Raw genomic sequence first — 16,117 nt, forward strand, 5'->3', positions numbered from 1 at the left:
GATCAGTGAAGCACATGGAAGTGGTTCAAAGAGATTTGATTTGTCACAAGAGATATCACAAAAGGAGATCTGGTTAATAACAAGGTGCCATATTTTCAAAACAGTTGTATGCTTTTAATAGTAAGAAAACAGATGAGAAAGAACACTGAAAAAACAACAGAACAGAACAAAAAACACAAACAGAAAGGATGATTTGTCTAACTTCTTACTAAACAGGACAAAACACTCTTGGAACTAAGGACTGCTAAGTAAATGAAAACTTGTCTAATAGTACAGTTTTGCTACAGGAAATTGCTACTGCTACCCTATTGCAGATGAGGAAGCCAAGGACAGAAAGGTCCCACAAAGACATTCTCATTACAATGTTTTAATTATCAATAAGTTCACAAACAGTTCAGCTAGAATAGGAATGCAAATCAATTTGAGATTTTAAATGAAACAAAAGTACAAGCCAGACAAAACTGAAGCCTTTACAAAATGGTCTTAAAAACCCATTGTTCCCCTGAACTCTTCATTGTATCTTACCATTAGTATATGCCACCTTCCAAACTTACCTCTATAAAGCCCAAAGAAACCTTCATAACGTAGCACTTTCTTGAAGCAATCAAAGCTGTTTTTATACATAAGTTCTCCCACAAAAGAGCCTGTAGAGCGCTGGTTTTGCATACGAGTTTTTACCAAATCAATTGGGTAGACTGCCGTGGCTCCAACAGCTGCAAATAAAAATCAAGCTGTAAGAAAATAATGATTTGTGGTGTTTGACTGCAACTGTCATCTACCACATTTCTCTCTCTCTCTCTACACTTGGTTTTATCTTTTTTTCTCCTTATTATGTTCTGGATATATAAAACGACCACCCACTATTTTAACCAAAAGCATTTCTTGACCCTACTTCATTATTAATCTGATTCCTCTGAAACTGGTTTGGTGACAAATTAAGTAGAAACACCACCCGCAAATTCCAACAATTTTTCATAAATTCCATAAATTCTTGTAGACCAGATGACCTCTTCCCATCTTATAGTCATACCTGTCCTTAGATATGGATTCAAAGGAAAGATGGGGAAGCCTTCCACACTCAAATGAAAGGCAGAAGGGGAAGAAGTGCAGAAGAAAAGGAAAAACAAAAAACAAAACAAAACAAACAAAAAAACAACAAAAAACAAACAAACAAACAAACAAACAAAAAAAACAGTGAAGATGAATACTATTTTGCTCAGCCATGACTAACCTCCAGCTACTGAACCAAGGGCAAACCTGTACGCTGATTCTGCAATCTGAATGAGAACAGGTCGAGACACATCACCCGGAGCTTTCTGTTGAGACAGGATTTAAAATAAAAGAGAGGACAAGAAAAATAATCAGACAATTGTATTTCATGAGGGAACATCTCATGATTAGACAGTATACAAATACCTGGAGAAAATCCGAGAATACATTGGAGATTTTGTTTTCAATTATTTCTTTTAAATGCATTTCTAAGCATCATATAGTACAGCCTCTTTGGTTTGGGACAGAAAATACAAGAAAGACTGATGCTACAAGAAATTATACAACTCTAAAATCAACAATCCAAACACTTTTTTGAAAGGGCACACATATTACATCTTAGGTTATTAATATTCTACAGCTAAAAGCAACTCCAGTTTAGAATTGTGGCCAAAAATAGGTGTACCTATTACCTCTCAGGCTGTCAAAGCATGTATGCAAGCATTATTCATATACATTTGCTCAAGGAAAATAGGGTTTCATAAAATACCCTTACAATTTCAGTTTTCTCACACTCTATGAGCATTAGATTCAACTGAATGAAAAATAAATTTCAGAACTGCTCCAGATTAAAAATTGCTATCCAATGAGAGAAAATATATATCAGTAAAAATATCTCAGAAAATATAACTGTGTAACAAAAAATATGCAGGGTCCTTAGTTCTTCATACAGATTTTTTTTCTGAAAAATAGATTACATATATATATTTTTCCTGAAATATATATAGATGTTATATATATATTTTTTCTGAAAATAAGTTTAGGTTTAAGCTAATACTCCAATCTATCTGGAGTAGGCCAAAAAACAAGATGAAGGTATCAACGTAGCTGAAAATCATTTCAGTTTGAGCATAAAGAAGATGACATTAAAAAGGAACTTGATGGGAAAATGAAAAGGTAGAGGCAGATAGAGAGAAATGGTGAGATTTTAAGCAGATTCACATGTCCTAGCCTCTTAAAATGGCATAAATCATATTGGAAAGGACAGGAGCCCAAAGCAAAAATTGAAGATGTTAATCCTTTCATAACTGCATTTTTGGCTACATTTTACTGCCACCTATTGTAACTTATGTTACTTGATATTCAGTCCAAGCTTTTAACTCCTTTAGGAGTCTTCTAGGAATAGACAGCCAGCTTTTGGGAGCCTGCTCATTTGAATTCACCCCAGCAGAGTCAACATTCAGTCACTGCTCAAACAAACAGAAAACCACCATCCTAGATACTGTCTTGGAGTTGTGGTGGTGGTGTTCAAGTGTAGGGGAGGGAGGAGAAAAAGAAAGAGAAGCCAAAGAGACACATGTGTACACACATACACACACAGGCTTGGCTTATGGCCTGGTAGCCCTAAAAATGTAGCCTGCATCAAATCATTGTGGTCAAACTGGCGTCTCTGCACAGACCCAGAGTAGGAAAACAAAACAAAACAAAAAAAAGTTAGTCTCACAAGACACAAAGTTACGACTGCCTTAAAATAGACAGAGAGAAAGAGAAAAACAGAAACAGGCTTAGTTTTAAATCTATTTGTATAGTAACTTGTATCATGAAAAATATAATATATGCTACAATAATATAAAAACTAAAAAAGCAGTAAGTTTGACATTTAAATCAGTAAGTTTGATTTCTTTTTGCCTCTAACACAACAGAAGTTCATCTTCTGTTATACCATCAAGAGAAAGCCAATATCCTTTAGTTTTTGTACATACAGAGAGTATTATTGCTTATAGGGAAATTGTGATGGTAGACTAAACAAAATTTCTCCTATTTTGATACCCAGCAGAGTATAAAGCAAAGCAGAGAATACTCTGAAGCCTTGAGCATGCATGCATTTTCAGAACAAGGGCTGCCATTTAATAGGTTAGATGCTGAATTTACCATCCATACTTAGAGCAGGAAGTCTTTCCTCATTAAAAAGAACAGAGAGCAACAGAATCATGAAACATAAACAAGTTAATTAGGTATACACCTAATATTTACTAAATGGCTGGATAACGCTCATATGTCTTGTTTTATCTTTCCAAAGTCAATTACATTTAACCTGTCAAAATGCAACCGAAGAGAAAGGGGCACAGAGAAGAGACGGAGATGACAGGTTAAAAATAAATTCTAACAAGAAGATATCCCTCACAGGTATTACAAAACACAAGAGAAAAGCAACTCAGCTTTATGACTACACAGAGAGGTAGGATAACTATTTATCTGACACTGGGTACAGAACACAATACGTAACAGCATCTTGCTGCCTCCTGTTCTTACCTGCCTCTGGGCCTCAGCCAGGTTGTAGGGCAACGTCCCTTCCTCCAGAGGAGCAATTCTTTCTATGTCAGCTAATGTCATGCGCCTGAGGAAATTAATTCAGCTTAGTGATTGCTTACAGAGAGGTTTTGGATCACAAGGAGTTACCCGCACTTGACCACTACATTACACCCTTCTGCTTCCCACCACCACCTCCCTCTCCTTCAGAGTATGAGAGAAGAGGAAAGAAAAAAGGGAAGGATAGATAATTCTTCACTTACCCCCGCGGCTCATATAAATCTGCTAACTGAAACAAGATGTCAACTTCCATGGGTGTAACCTGACCAAATTTCTGAGCTGCCAGAACAAACTCCTCTGCAACAGAACAGAAATACAGAAGAGAGAGAAAAACTAATCAAACCAGATACAAGTAATCCAAAGCACCTCGAAGTTACTTTATATTTTAGTATTAAGCAGAAGATGCTGGTGTGGAGAGGAAGGGGAGAGAGAAATAAAAGTGACCCACCACTAAAGTGTTCCTGCTGCTACATAAATGTATATTTGAAATGGTATATCCATCATGCAAACAAGTACTACTCTCTGGTCTTAAAGCTTAGTGCTATCAGTAGGATTTAGGATATTTGACATACGGTATCAATCAGTTGCGGGTCAGGGGAAAAAAAAAAGGCAAAAAAAATCAGGAGTCAAGAGATGTGGAACTTTTCATGCATAGTCAGGGTAGGCCACATTAATGAAACTTTGGCGTTGCACAGGGAATTCTCTATAAAAGTGGTTAGATATAGCAGATAACATCTTGTTCCAAGCTTGTAGATCAGCTTACTGTGCCGCCAATACAAGTTTATGGAATTCTTCAACTACCCTTGAAGGTCACTTTAATAGGCTGCCAATTTGGCAGGAGTCCTAGGAAGTTTTTTAAACTTTTATATATCTATACATACTTTCCTCACCCTGCCCCCACCGCCAGTTTTACCAGGACCTTTTTTTCTGATGGAAACAAATGAAAAACCTGGAAGGTGGACTCCAGCAGGAATGTACAAAACTACTGATGTACCACGAAACAGGAACAAAGCAAGCTTTCTCCCCCTCCCATTGATTTAAAAGCATACAGATGAGGTCTTCCCCTCCACCCTGCCCCAGCCAAATGCCCAAGGAAACTTCCAGACTGCAAACATTTATACCAACCCTTAGTGACTTCCACATCTTTTCTATTTCCAGCCAGAGTACTGTAGATCTTTCTAATGAGCTCCATGTTGTTAAGGAGAGAATTAAATCCATTAAAATAGGAAAAGCTGACCTGATGGGAAGTGGTACCTCCAGCAGCCTAGAGTAGAGACAGTAAAAGAAAAAAAGAGAAGGGAGAGTGTTAAAAGAAAAATCTTGACATAAAGATTTTGAAACAAATTATTTTTATAAGAGTGACAGTAGCACAGAGTTGCTTTTTTTTTTTTTAAAAAAAAATGCAAAATAAAGAAAACTATGAAAGATTCTTATGTTACTGAAACTAATCATGACCAGAATGTAAAACTCTCCCCACCCTACAAACCTAAACAAATACATATGCAGGATTATAACAACATAACCAGTAGTAATTTACAAAGTTCAAGTTTCAGTACTGTTTCAGTTGGAAATGTTTTATAAGTTGGCTTATTTCTAGTAATGAGGAAATCTACTTCTACATGTAAAGTATATTACTATACAGAAAATTTCAACAAAATCAAAACACATTCTGAAAAAGGTCAACTCAAACATTTAAATTCACAGACATTTCAAGTTGTGGAAAACCAGCAGTAAGCTCTCAGGCTTTTATCAGGCAGTCACGCCAAATGGGAACAATGAGTTTCAAACAGTTATTCGTTCTCAAGTGATTACTGAACCTAAGCCTTTATTGTGAAGTGGTGTTGGGCCTGCACACAGAAAAAAATATTGGGCCAATTCACTAATTTAAAGTATAAGATTGGTGATCTACAAAATTTCTGAAAACAATGTACAAGCTTGCCAAAATTTAATTGACCTTGAGGGAGAATCAAAAATCTCATCTGATATTTTCTGAGAGAGAATATGACCCAGGAAAACTGCTAACAGGGGGAATGAACAGAGGAAGAAGGTACCAGAAATCATTGTCCATGAGTCTTCTCGCTATGCTTTTCACTGCATGCTTCTTTCAATATTCTGCACACAGTTTGCAGTTCTCATCACTTTACACATCTCCCTGGAATTCTCCATTACAAATCAAAGAAGAACAAATGTCTTTAAGCCTGGACATAGCCAGACTTCAGATTATTTGGAAAGAGCTGCTACAAATTTCCAAGATTAGAAACTGTGGTCAAAACCAAATGTACCTTTTTTTTTCTTCTTCATATTCATCTAAACATGAATAATATTTAATTTGGCCTATCATGCTGTAATAGAAGTTCTGCTTTGTGAGAAACACAGTTCACAAAAGACAAATCTCATATGTTCTGAAAGGCCATTCTTCCTGGAAAACTACGGAGACTTTCCTTATGTGATATGGCAGAAAGTTAATAACTTACTAAAAATTAAAATTATAGATTCTGCTTAATGGATAACAGAAATATAACGATAGGGTCTAGAAATCAGGAAAATGTCCACTAAATAATAAAATGCATTTCAAGCCAAAAAATGTGTACACTGATGTGTAACTACTATCAGTGAATGCACTTGGGTGGTGTTGCAGTTTATACACTCTCCCAAGTGTCTGGAAATTACCCTCCAAAGATCAGAGCTGACATTACAATGCAAGTCCTTTGAGGATGACTTCCTAAATAGAATGCAATTGTGCATTTTTAATTTGAGGAAAAAAAAGGAACAACCAGAAATAGCCACAGAACTCCACATTTGTAGGTCATTACTAAGATCCACCTACTTGCTTTGTCTTTTGTCTCAGAAAACCAGGAATGTTGAGGACACGCAATGCAATGAGGGTTAACTTTCCTATGTGTAGAATAACAACTGCTAAGCTTAAAAAACGTGCATTTGTAACGTGGACTATGTGCCACAAAGAGTTGTCAAGTTACATTAAAAAGGAACCTCAGCCTTGTATCCCATGTCTTTCCCAATGGTGCTACCAGAGGTACTCACAGCTACTAGACATTCTTCAACAAATGGCGTCAGCATATGTGGTCGGATGGTGACCATAATGTCCCTGAAGTCCATAGCTGTGACTCTTCCAGCCTGAGCATTGTCTCGCTGCACAAAAGCTTGTTTTGCATGTTCTAATTGTATCTCCTGTATATATGAAAAACAAAACAAAACAAAAAGTTCAGAATTATTACCTTAACAGTTAGATTTATTTAATGCACTCCTATAGAATGGCTCATAGTTAACAAAACACAATTACATGTAACCTGATTTTAATTGGTATTGTATGTATAGTTTTCAGCCTTTTCCAACTGTTGCATATATGGGCTCTGTCACTGAGCTGAGCATCTAAAACAACAGCTACAATTTCTCTGCCCTGGGGGCATTAGGTCACACAATTAATTTAACTGAGAAATGGAGGGCATGTTGATACACCACAAGTGGAGGCAATCTCCCATGCACGAACATCGAAGTGTTCCATGATGTGCATTATCCAGTTTATTGTATGTGTTGCTGCAGGTCAAAAAATATTACATAAAATTCTTTGCTACTGCTTGAATGAGGACAACGCAATGAGCAGAGATTTCCACACAGACATCCACTAGTCCTGAAAGCGTTCCCTCAAAATGCATCCTCATCTAAAATTATTTATCTATAAATGACAGCAGCAGTTTAATTTAAAACTCTTTGTATCATGACTGGTTAAAGGTCACCTCTAAACATTTCAGCTAGAGTAACAGGCAAAGAGACCTATCACAAGTATCATCTGATACAACCACCTGATAAACTCAGTTTGTGATTCAAATGTACCACTGAGAGAAGATAAGAAGGCATTAAACCACTCAAAAACTTGCGTCTTTTTCTGCTGTGACCTTCTCCATTTCTTTATAAATTACTGTTAGAATACTTTCTTATTTTTTAATTAAAAAGAACAATCCTACACAGATGGTAACTTAACATTATGTATCGAAGTTTTATCTAGTTCTACAAATTTGCTAAAACCAGAATTACATTTTGGTGACATAGTTTGACTTACCGATCAGAATTTCTCTACTGACTGGAAGAAAACACATCATTACCGTCTCCTTCCTTTCAATTTCTAGGCTTAAAAATACTTCACTGGAAATACAGTGCCTAGTCTGAACACATATTCATAATCAATACTCAGAAAATGGAATCACAGCAAAGTATGCCAGTTATGCTATGCCAAGTCTTGCAGTGGACAACAACACTATCCTATTACTTTAATTCCATTTGCAAATATACGCCTTAAAAGTCCCATTAATCCAAGACTCAGGCTAGTCAGGAATCACAAGCATGATGTACTCTCAGTGAATACGATCCTCTCTAAGTTGCTGTTTATCTCACAGCAATATTCAAAGGGGCAGAGAGTGAATGTTGAAAGGGAAATTCAACAGGCGTAGGAGCAGGTCCACAGAAGGCCTGCAGCCACCATCCATCCTGCCACGCACCCACCTCATGCTGCAATCACCGGTGCATGCTGCCACTCAAACCATTTACATCTTTTTACTTCAGTCTCCCAGCCTCTCTAATTTTAGTCTTAACTCCTAATTAAAACACTATACCCTGAACTGGAAGGTATGACGAGAAGCACCTAATATATTAGGCAGAAGAAGGTGAAGGCAGGGGGAGAGGAAAGGCCCGATCAGTGTTTCAACAGGGCACTTCACTCCCAGAATTATTCAGAAATTTCTGCTTTTAATGAGAAATGCTTGTGGGGGTTATAATTTGAAGTGTTACCATTTCAGTTCTGTCACGTTTCCTTTACATTACAGCCCCCTGTGTGGAGGTGTTACAATTGAGCAATCCGGCTGGATGCGGCCATGTAAGCTTCTGCTTCATTCCGATTGTGCCTATAATTTCAACAGAATTTGGAAGCAAGCAACACTGGGAGGTTTACAGTGGGAGGAACACAACAAAACTTGTCAGCTTGAGGCAGGCAGCTACTCAGGAGGCGCACAGCTCTGAAGAGGAGCTAGGTATAACAACTCCTGTCTCCCTAAATGCTCACCTCCTAGCAGATGGAAACACAGGAACACATGAATAAAAATATGAACACATTAACAAAAACAATTGTCATTAAGTAGCAGCATCATAGAAAAACCACCTATATTTAGCAGAAGAATAACATGGGAAACAGTGAATGTTGCTTTCTTCTCTCTCATTCCATTTGTTTTAACCACTGAAATTGCTGACAGTCCTGTGGTGGCAGAAACCAGCACTTAAATGCAGTTTAAAAAAAAATGAAAAATGGAGGACCACTTGCAGAACATAAGTCCAGTTTGCTACCACCTCTGCACACCAGGTGTTGGCGGGCCCTTGGCTGAGAGCAGTGTCACAGCCACAGAAGCAAAGCAGCGCTCCCGATCCAGCGACATATGTTAAGGGCATGTTTCTTGTCATCACTCAGCTAATTACAAAATGGCTGTTAGTACCACAATCAAGAACAAGCCAAACCACCCCATCTTTTCCTTGCTTACATGATTCCTTTCCATCTTCTTGGTACCCATGGAATTAACTAGAGACAATTATCCCACTTGGTTAAACACGTGGTCAAGGCGTAAGTGCTGCCATTTGCCCATATTCTTGTCAGCTAGTAAATAGCTGCTTAGCTGTAAGAAGACAGCAAAACAAAGCTCTGAATAGGTGATTTCAGCCTTCTGGAGTTCCCTATTAGCACCCTTAGTTCAGAAATGAAACTGTTTAAGCAGACTGCAAATAGTTTGTGAAGACTTTCTCAGCAAGGTAGGGTCTTTTTAGGCTGCAGCTATTTGAACTGTGATAAGCATTGTTTTGTTCTGGTTGCATCAAACAGAAGGAAGCACAAAGACCTTCTGTCACAGGACAGTCCCAAAATGTGAACAAGACAGTGACAGGGCATATGAGAACGTCCAGAAATTATATACAAAGGAGACTTAGTCTCAAAACACAATTTCTCATATAAAATCTATCACAGAACAGAACAGACAGATGTCACTTCTCTGATCACTGTACATTACATAACAATGCAATAAATTCCTTAACATGTTTAGCTCCAAGGAGAGGCTATCTATTCCAGCAGACCCTGAGTCTGAAAGTTAAGGCACCTCACAGCACGGCTGTGTTTCAAAATGAGGCTCAGCAGCTATGAGCAATTTATCAGGGAAATCTGATGAGATGTTCATAACATGTCCTATGCCGTGCACATGCAGTAATATAGAAAATACCACTTTAAAATAAAATGAAAAAAGCAAAGCTGTAGTAGCATTTACAGACGCTATCTGATCTGCAGAAACATTTGTTTTACCTATTTCTGTCCAGTATTGCTTACTGAGACAGATTATGTTTAAAAGGAATACAATCCTCATTGCTTTGCAATACAAATTACACATGCTAAAGAACCTTCTCTGACTAGACTTTTTGTAAACGTAGATATACTTTAGAAAATAAGCTTCTCCCTTGATGCTGCAAGTCCAAAATTCCCCCAGCTCGTATAAGACTGTGAAAAATTAATTTGCACATCATGGCAGGCATGCTGGCACCAAAATGTTCATGAAATTATTTCCCATCTACAGATTTTACCTCAGCTTTCACTTACAACTCATTATAAACTTCATTACTTTCCAGTTAGATAGAAACTTATGCTGGGGCTCCATCCCAATGGATCTACAAGTCATCATATGCAGCACAATCCTTTCTACTGGAGCAAAACCTGGGGTGTCAATTAAAAAGAGTACTACTTCATCAACTAATATGCTGGGCATGAATAAATCCCCAGATAACGTGGAAATGGATTTAGCAAGTCCACATATAAGCATATATTAAAATCCATTCTGCAGAATAGATTTCACATGCTGGGAAAAGGGCCAGCATCGCGCTTCATGAAGCAGACTTGCCATTTAAGTGATAATAGAACATGACTATATCCAAACAGATATGGATGTGACTGATACGTAGCAGAGACATCTGAGCTAATTTTAAGCTAGCAAAATGAGAAGCAGGGTAAAACAACACACCTTGAGCTCTGTGTTGATGCAGATAGACTGTTAAGCATACTTGAGCTAAGTAGTTTGGAGGCTATACTTTTGGACTTCTCTGTTACTGCAGACAAAAAAGGGGGTGGCTGGATATAAATATTCAGAATACCAAAAAAAAACCCTTCTTATTTAAAGCTAGAAGAGATCTGTCTTGTGCATGGATAAAATATTCTAATGTTATTTTCTGCCTAGCTTCGGCTTTGCCAGAAGTGATGATTAGCCCAAATGCTGCAACAGATAATGAATATGTAACAACTTTATGTGGTATAATAGGAGCCAATATGAATGAATTTGACTCTAGCTGGATTATTCCATTAGAAGTGGCAAATTACGTTGTACTTACAAAGCAGTACCTGAAGCGCCTTACAGTACCATCTGGTCCATGTTAAGTGCAATATAAAGAGCATTCACACATCTGGAATGCAGAGAGGTAATCTGGTATCCACTGTGGTCTCCTGCTGTCTAAGGTCCAAGGTCTAGACATCAGAACAAGAAGACTGACTCATGCAAAGGCAGAATGTCAGAAGGAAAGGCTGAGTACCAAAGGTTACAGAACTTAAAGGAAGATTTCTATGCCTGCGAGTATTAACTCTCCAATTTGTGCTGAGCGTCATTTCTGTGCCCCAAATTCACTATCTATAATAAAATGCTACAAAGCAACAGTAAGTAAGGAAACTCACATTTCCAAGATTTACAGTTACAGAAAATCAGCAAATAGATGTACCCAATTACTGCGACTGACTGAGCATCCTAACGAACTGTGCTGATACCAGACAACTGTTTCAGCAGTCTTAAGACAATTAATTTGCTTAGACGTTCGTGCTGTCTGTACCAATGCTGAGAGCAACTCAATTTGCAGCCTTAGAACATTTCCTGAATGCATCTCACCCCTCTAGAGGACACTCACATTTGTTGATCTTATTCTCCATGTTTACACTCATCCTCCTTCTTTCTGTCATACAAAGATCATGACTGAAAGGACTGTCTGGTTCATGAGAGGACCACTGATGTGTTCCAACACAACCTTTTACCCTGCACTGCTACATAGCTAAGATATGCTTTTGCAGTATATAAAGGTTAAAAAACAAACAAACAAACAAAAGAACAACAAAAAAGACAACCCAAAACCAAATTAAGTTCTCTCCAGAAAATTATCACATAGAAGGAAAGTCCTTTTGTTAACAAAAGAGGATCATCCCTCTGCTGGGATGAAAAAGCCTAGTAGTGAGGACTTAAATCCAAAGCTAATGACTCAAGCCTCAGCTCATTCTTTTCCTAATTCAAAGAAAGAACATGAAAGAACCCCAAAAATACCAAAAAAAAAAAAAAAAAACAAAACAAAACAAACAACAACAACAAAAAAACTTAAATCTTCCAAATACCCAGCCACGAGGTTACATGCTATTTTAGGTTGGTGGCTCTGAAACCCTTTTGTATGTACGTATGTACATGCAAGTGTACACCTGCTCATGGAAGGTGTCTCTGCCTATGGCAGAGAGGTTGGAACCTCTCTGCCAACCTACGGCAGAGAGGTTGGAATTAGATGATCTTTAGGATCCCTTCCAACCCAAACCATTCCAGGATTCTACGTCTTTTTTTCATTCTGTGTTTTTCTTCAGGCTTTCCTCTGATCTCTGAACAGATAGATAGATACATGAGGCCAACAGGACTGGTAGTCTGTTAAGCCTGTGATTGTAATCCAAGAAAATCAAGATACACATCCAGGGCTCATTCTGTGTGGAAGGAAGTACTGGAAAAATCAAGGAACACGTGTGGCCACAGGCCTTTTTTTCTGATAAAGTAACATTTTGGTTCTTTTATCCAGAAGAGGTTCTAGCTTACCGTTCTGTCACAAAATTGGTGCATATCTGAGCTACTTAGGAGTTGCAACAGTCAATACAAAACCTGAGGGGATACAATTTAATCATGTGATACCTGACGTCCTCTTCATACGAAGTTAATTAGGCTCTGTTCTACAAAGTCAATTTGAAACATTTGTCTCAATAGCATTATCTTAATTATTCCTCATCAAAATGATACCACCCCCTACTGTGAACTAACATACTTGTGTAAACAAGAAAAAAAGAAACCTTGCAGTCTTCAAGCAGTTTCCCATTTTAAAACTCTCTAGTGTAAATACTAATACAGGCATTAAGTATTCAGACGGAATACAAATAAGAATCTCACATGTTCACCACTTCAAGGATCACTTTTCCTACTACAGAGTATTTTTAACAGTAGTGCTGAAATGCAGATAATCTGTTTATTTTTTTATTAGCACAATATTTTGCTTTCTGTAACAAAGTACCCCAAAGTGTATATAGGCAAGAATTCCTTGTAAACAAAAGATAGTATTTTATTCTTTATATACCAAAAGCAAAACTAAGTAGTATTTCCCTATTGTAAACACAAAAAATGATGAAAAAAAAAAGAATTGTGTGGAAATGGCCTACAGCAAAACATCATCTTATTGGATATCGGCACAGAATTAAATACCAATTTGGTAAACATGCTATTTATGGACAGAAGTATTTCTTAATACTAATCTGGGTCCAAAATGTTCAATACTGTTATTTAATATTCTTTGACTCATGCAGTATAGGAATTTTTCAAAAGCTATCTGACTTTCTGCACACCAGTGCCAAAAACAAAAGAAAAAAGAAGAAAAAAAGAGCTACCCAGAATCAGCAACTTTGCCACTAGCTTATCCTATTTATCAACACTATCAAAGTTCAGCAGTCCAACTGTGAAAGCCCACACAGTCTTTCTCGGAACTTTCCTACTAGCATGGTATTTTGCAAGTTTGCAAGTACTTTGAATCTTATTAATCTTGATAACCTGTACTGTATTATACCCACCAGTAAAAACTGGGTGAACTCCGCATATGTTAGATGCCTTTTTCTATCCTTTCCAAAATGCAGCTGTACGAACTCTGAATTCCAGTTAAATGGAATGTGCTGATGAATCGTGGTCTGGCCAAAAACTTGCTTAGCATCCTCTGGAAAGAAAAGAATAATGTTAGTCTAATAATAAAATAAAGTAACAATAGAGACAAGCGTGTATTTACATAAGCAAAACAAATACGGCATATTCTAACAGGAAAGCAATATTGTTCATATGAATCAGTAACATATTGTAAAGCAAACCTAGCTTTTCTGTTAAACAAAATCATAATAAATGAAAAGTTTTGAACACCCTCACAAATACAACCTCTTGAATAATCTTATTTGTGAAGTTCTATATTCGCAGCATTTGATTGGAAGAGACTCAACTAGATATTTCAAGTTTCAAAACCAAGTGAGAAAGGATTAAAATTAAAAGACAATTTATGAAAAGATGACTAAAGCTAACCAATTTTCAGCATAATCTTTTCAAACTGCTAACAATGAAAGTTTTGTGTCACTATAATTCAGGCTTTTGTATTATTCCAAGAGTTCTCCACATTCAAACAAATCAACTATAAAAATACCAGTACTCAAGATCCACTTTTCTGTAGTTACCTTACAGGAACAGTCATATGTGAGGCAGGGGGTGGAGGGACATGGCAGACAGAATACAAACTTATCACCACCTCCAACATAAAGCAGACTTTACAGTCTCATTTTTGCTATGGGATGCAGGGTGAGCAAGTTTTGCTAATCACACATAAATGCAAGGTTGATTAGTTTAGTTTAGTTTAGTTTAGTTGTCCTAACTGGCCATCAGTTTATTATGGGCTTGGCAGACGTTTTGATAGTACATGACATTTTTGGGAAATGAATACTATTTGAAACACACCAACTTGTATAATCAGTAATAAGGGCAATATGTTCCTGGAATTGGACTATACATATTTTAACTAACAGAAACAGTAACAAGACCTGAGGAAGTACTTGTCTTTCAGACAGGTGTCTCATACCATGAAGCCCACTTCAGGGCAAGAGTAGTTGTTGTCTCAGCCAAAAATAAATGGCAAGCACATCTTCCAAAGACAAGCTCAAAGCCAGAGGCTCCCAGCTGCTGCATACCTCCCTCATGCCTGCACAAGCCTCCAGCAATGCCAGCCAGAAGCCAGTTCTCATCCCCTGCTAGCTCCTGTGGGCATGGAGAGCTGGTTCCCAGGATCCACTCCCTACCCACAGGTAGAGCCAGGAGGTGGCTTCCTGCTCGCTTCACACTTCGCTGAAGACCAGGAAGCCAAGCTCTCAGCTCCTGTCTGTCTCTGTGAGCCACAGAGCTGGAAACCAGTTCCCAAGCGTGACCAGAGCCTGGAGGAAAGGAAAGCAGCACAGCTGTCTGTCTCCCTGCCTCCAGAAGAAGCTGGAAGTCACCTCCTTGGAGCCAGCCCCTACCTATGAGCAAGGCCTGGGAGCCATCTTCCTGCTCAGCCCAGCGCCCCAAGTGAAGTGGGAGATGACGCTTTGGGGCCATGAGGTCTCATCTCCTGCACAGATCAAGTTTTGGCTTCTGGTTCAGTCCATGCCAGATAGGCACAGTGCCTCTGCTGACCTGGGGAAACCCAGCCAGGATGAAATTCACACTTTCAGACAAAGAAGCAGGAAATCGTGACAGCCAGGATGGAACAGCTGAGAGCCAGGAAGCTGTCAGGAAGCACCTAAGTTAATGAAGAACTAAGACAAAAAAAAAATGGTAGTGATGTGGTGAAAGAGGCAAGTGTCCTGCCTCACACAGACCCAAACTCACTGCAGCTGGTACTATCTGCAAGGACAGCTTGGGGGCTGGTCATAGGCTGGGCTTCATGGAGAGAGTAGAGATGATATCAAAGACCTCTTCACATCTCAACAAAGTCAGTAGTTTCATCTTTAAAAATGCACCACCCACTGATCCCTGGGATCAGTCATGAAAGAACAAGTTGGTTTTAACTTACAAACTGAAAAACTGACCCTAGTTAACCTCAAATTCTTAAAATTCAGATCTTCAGGCCCTAACGTCCTATGAGAATTTTCTCCAAGCAACCTGAGACAGTGCCCCTAGGGCAGCATTGTTCATTCGTGTCTTCAAGCTCCATCACAACTGGCTTGGATCTTGTCAGCCAGCATTCTCCAGAGGCAAAATTCTGATCTCAAGGCAACTGGAAGGAAAAGTCAATCGGTTCAGACTGGCAGTCCCACTACCGAACGCCTGTTATTTAGGATGCTTCCTACTGACACAGCTTAGGGCAGAAGTCACATGGAGATTATCTTCCTGATTTCTGCCAGACTTCCTCCCCCAACCCTCAAAGAAAAGAACCTGCATGAAGAAGGCAGCCTGTTTTGTCCACAAACAAAAGGACTGGAAAGCTGTCTCTTCCTGCTAGCAACCACTCCGCTTTTCCAGGGGAGTGAAGATACTCCCAGAACAGCTACAGTACCTGTTTAGACACCTGTCTCCCACAGAGCACTCAGATGCTCATCAGTTTCCTTTGTCCCTCCCAACCCATCTCCCAGACTTACACAGAGCAAGACACTGATTCTGTTTGG

The 16,117-nt window shown here is 38.5% G+C and overlaps 1 protein-coding gene across 4 annotated transcripts in view; it reads right to left on the reverse strand.

Annotated features, from left to right (window-relative positions):
- SLC25A13 (solute carrier family 25 member 13) overlaps positions 1-16,117 on the reverse strand; it is a 99,199-nt gene that overhangs the window by 36,523 nt on the left and 46,559 nt on the right. For all 4 annotated transcript variants that reach the window (XM_035317344.1, XM_035317345.1, XM_035317343.1 and 1 more), the window contains 7 exons: positions 13,517-13,656; positions 6,622-6,768; positions 4,705-4,843; positions 3,783-3,876; positions 3,523-3,607; positions 1,232-1,316; positions 555-713 (listed from right to left, as the gene is read on the reverse strand). In XM_035317344.1, the coding sequence (XP_035173235.1) occupies positions 555-713; positions 1,232-1,316; positions 3,523-3,607; positions 3,783-3,876; positions 4,705-4,843; positions 6,622-6,768; positions 13,517-13,656 (849 nt within the window). The remainder of the gene's footprint in view (positions 1-554; positions 714-1,231; positions 1,317-3,522; positions 3,608-3,782; positions 3,877-4,704; positions 4,844-6,621; positions 6,769-13,516; positions 13,657-16,117) is intronic.

Source organism: Oxyura jamaicensis, chromosome 2, assembly GCF_011077185.1.
Source record: "Oxyura jamaicensis isolate SHBP4307 breed ruddy duck chromosome 2, BPBGC_Ojam_1.0, whole genome shotgun sequence".
NCBI classification, from domain to species: Eukaryota; Metazoa; Chordata; class Aves; order Anseriformes; family Anatidae; genus Oxyura; species Oxyura jamaicensis.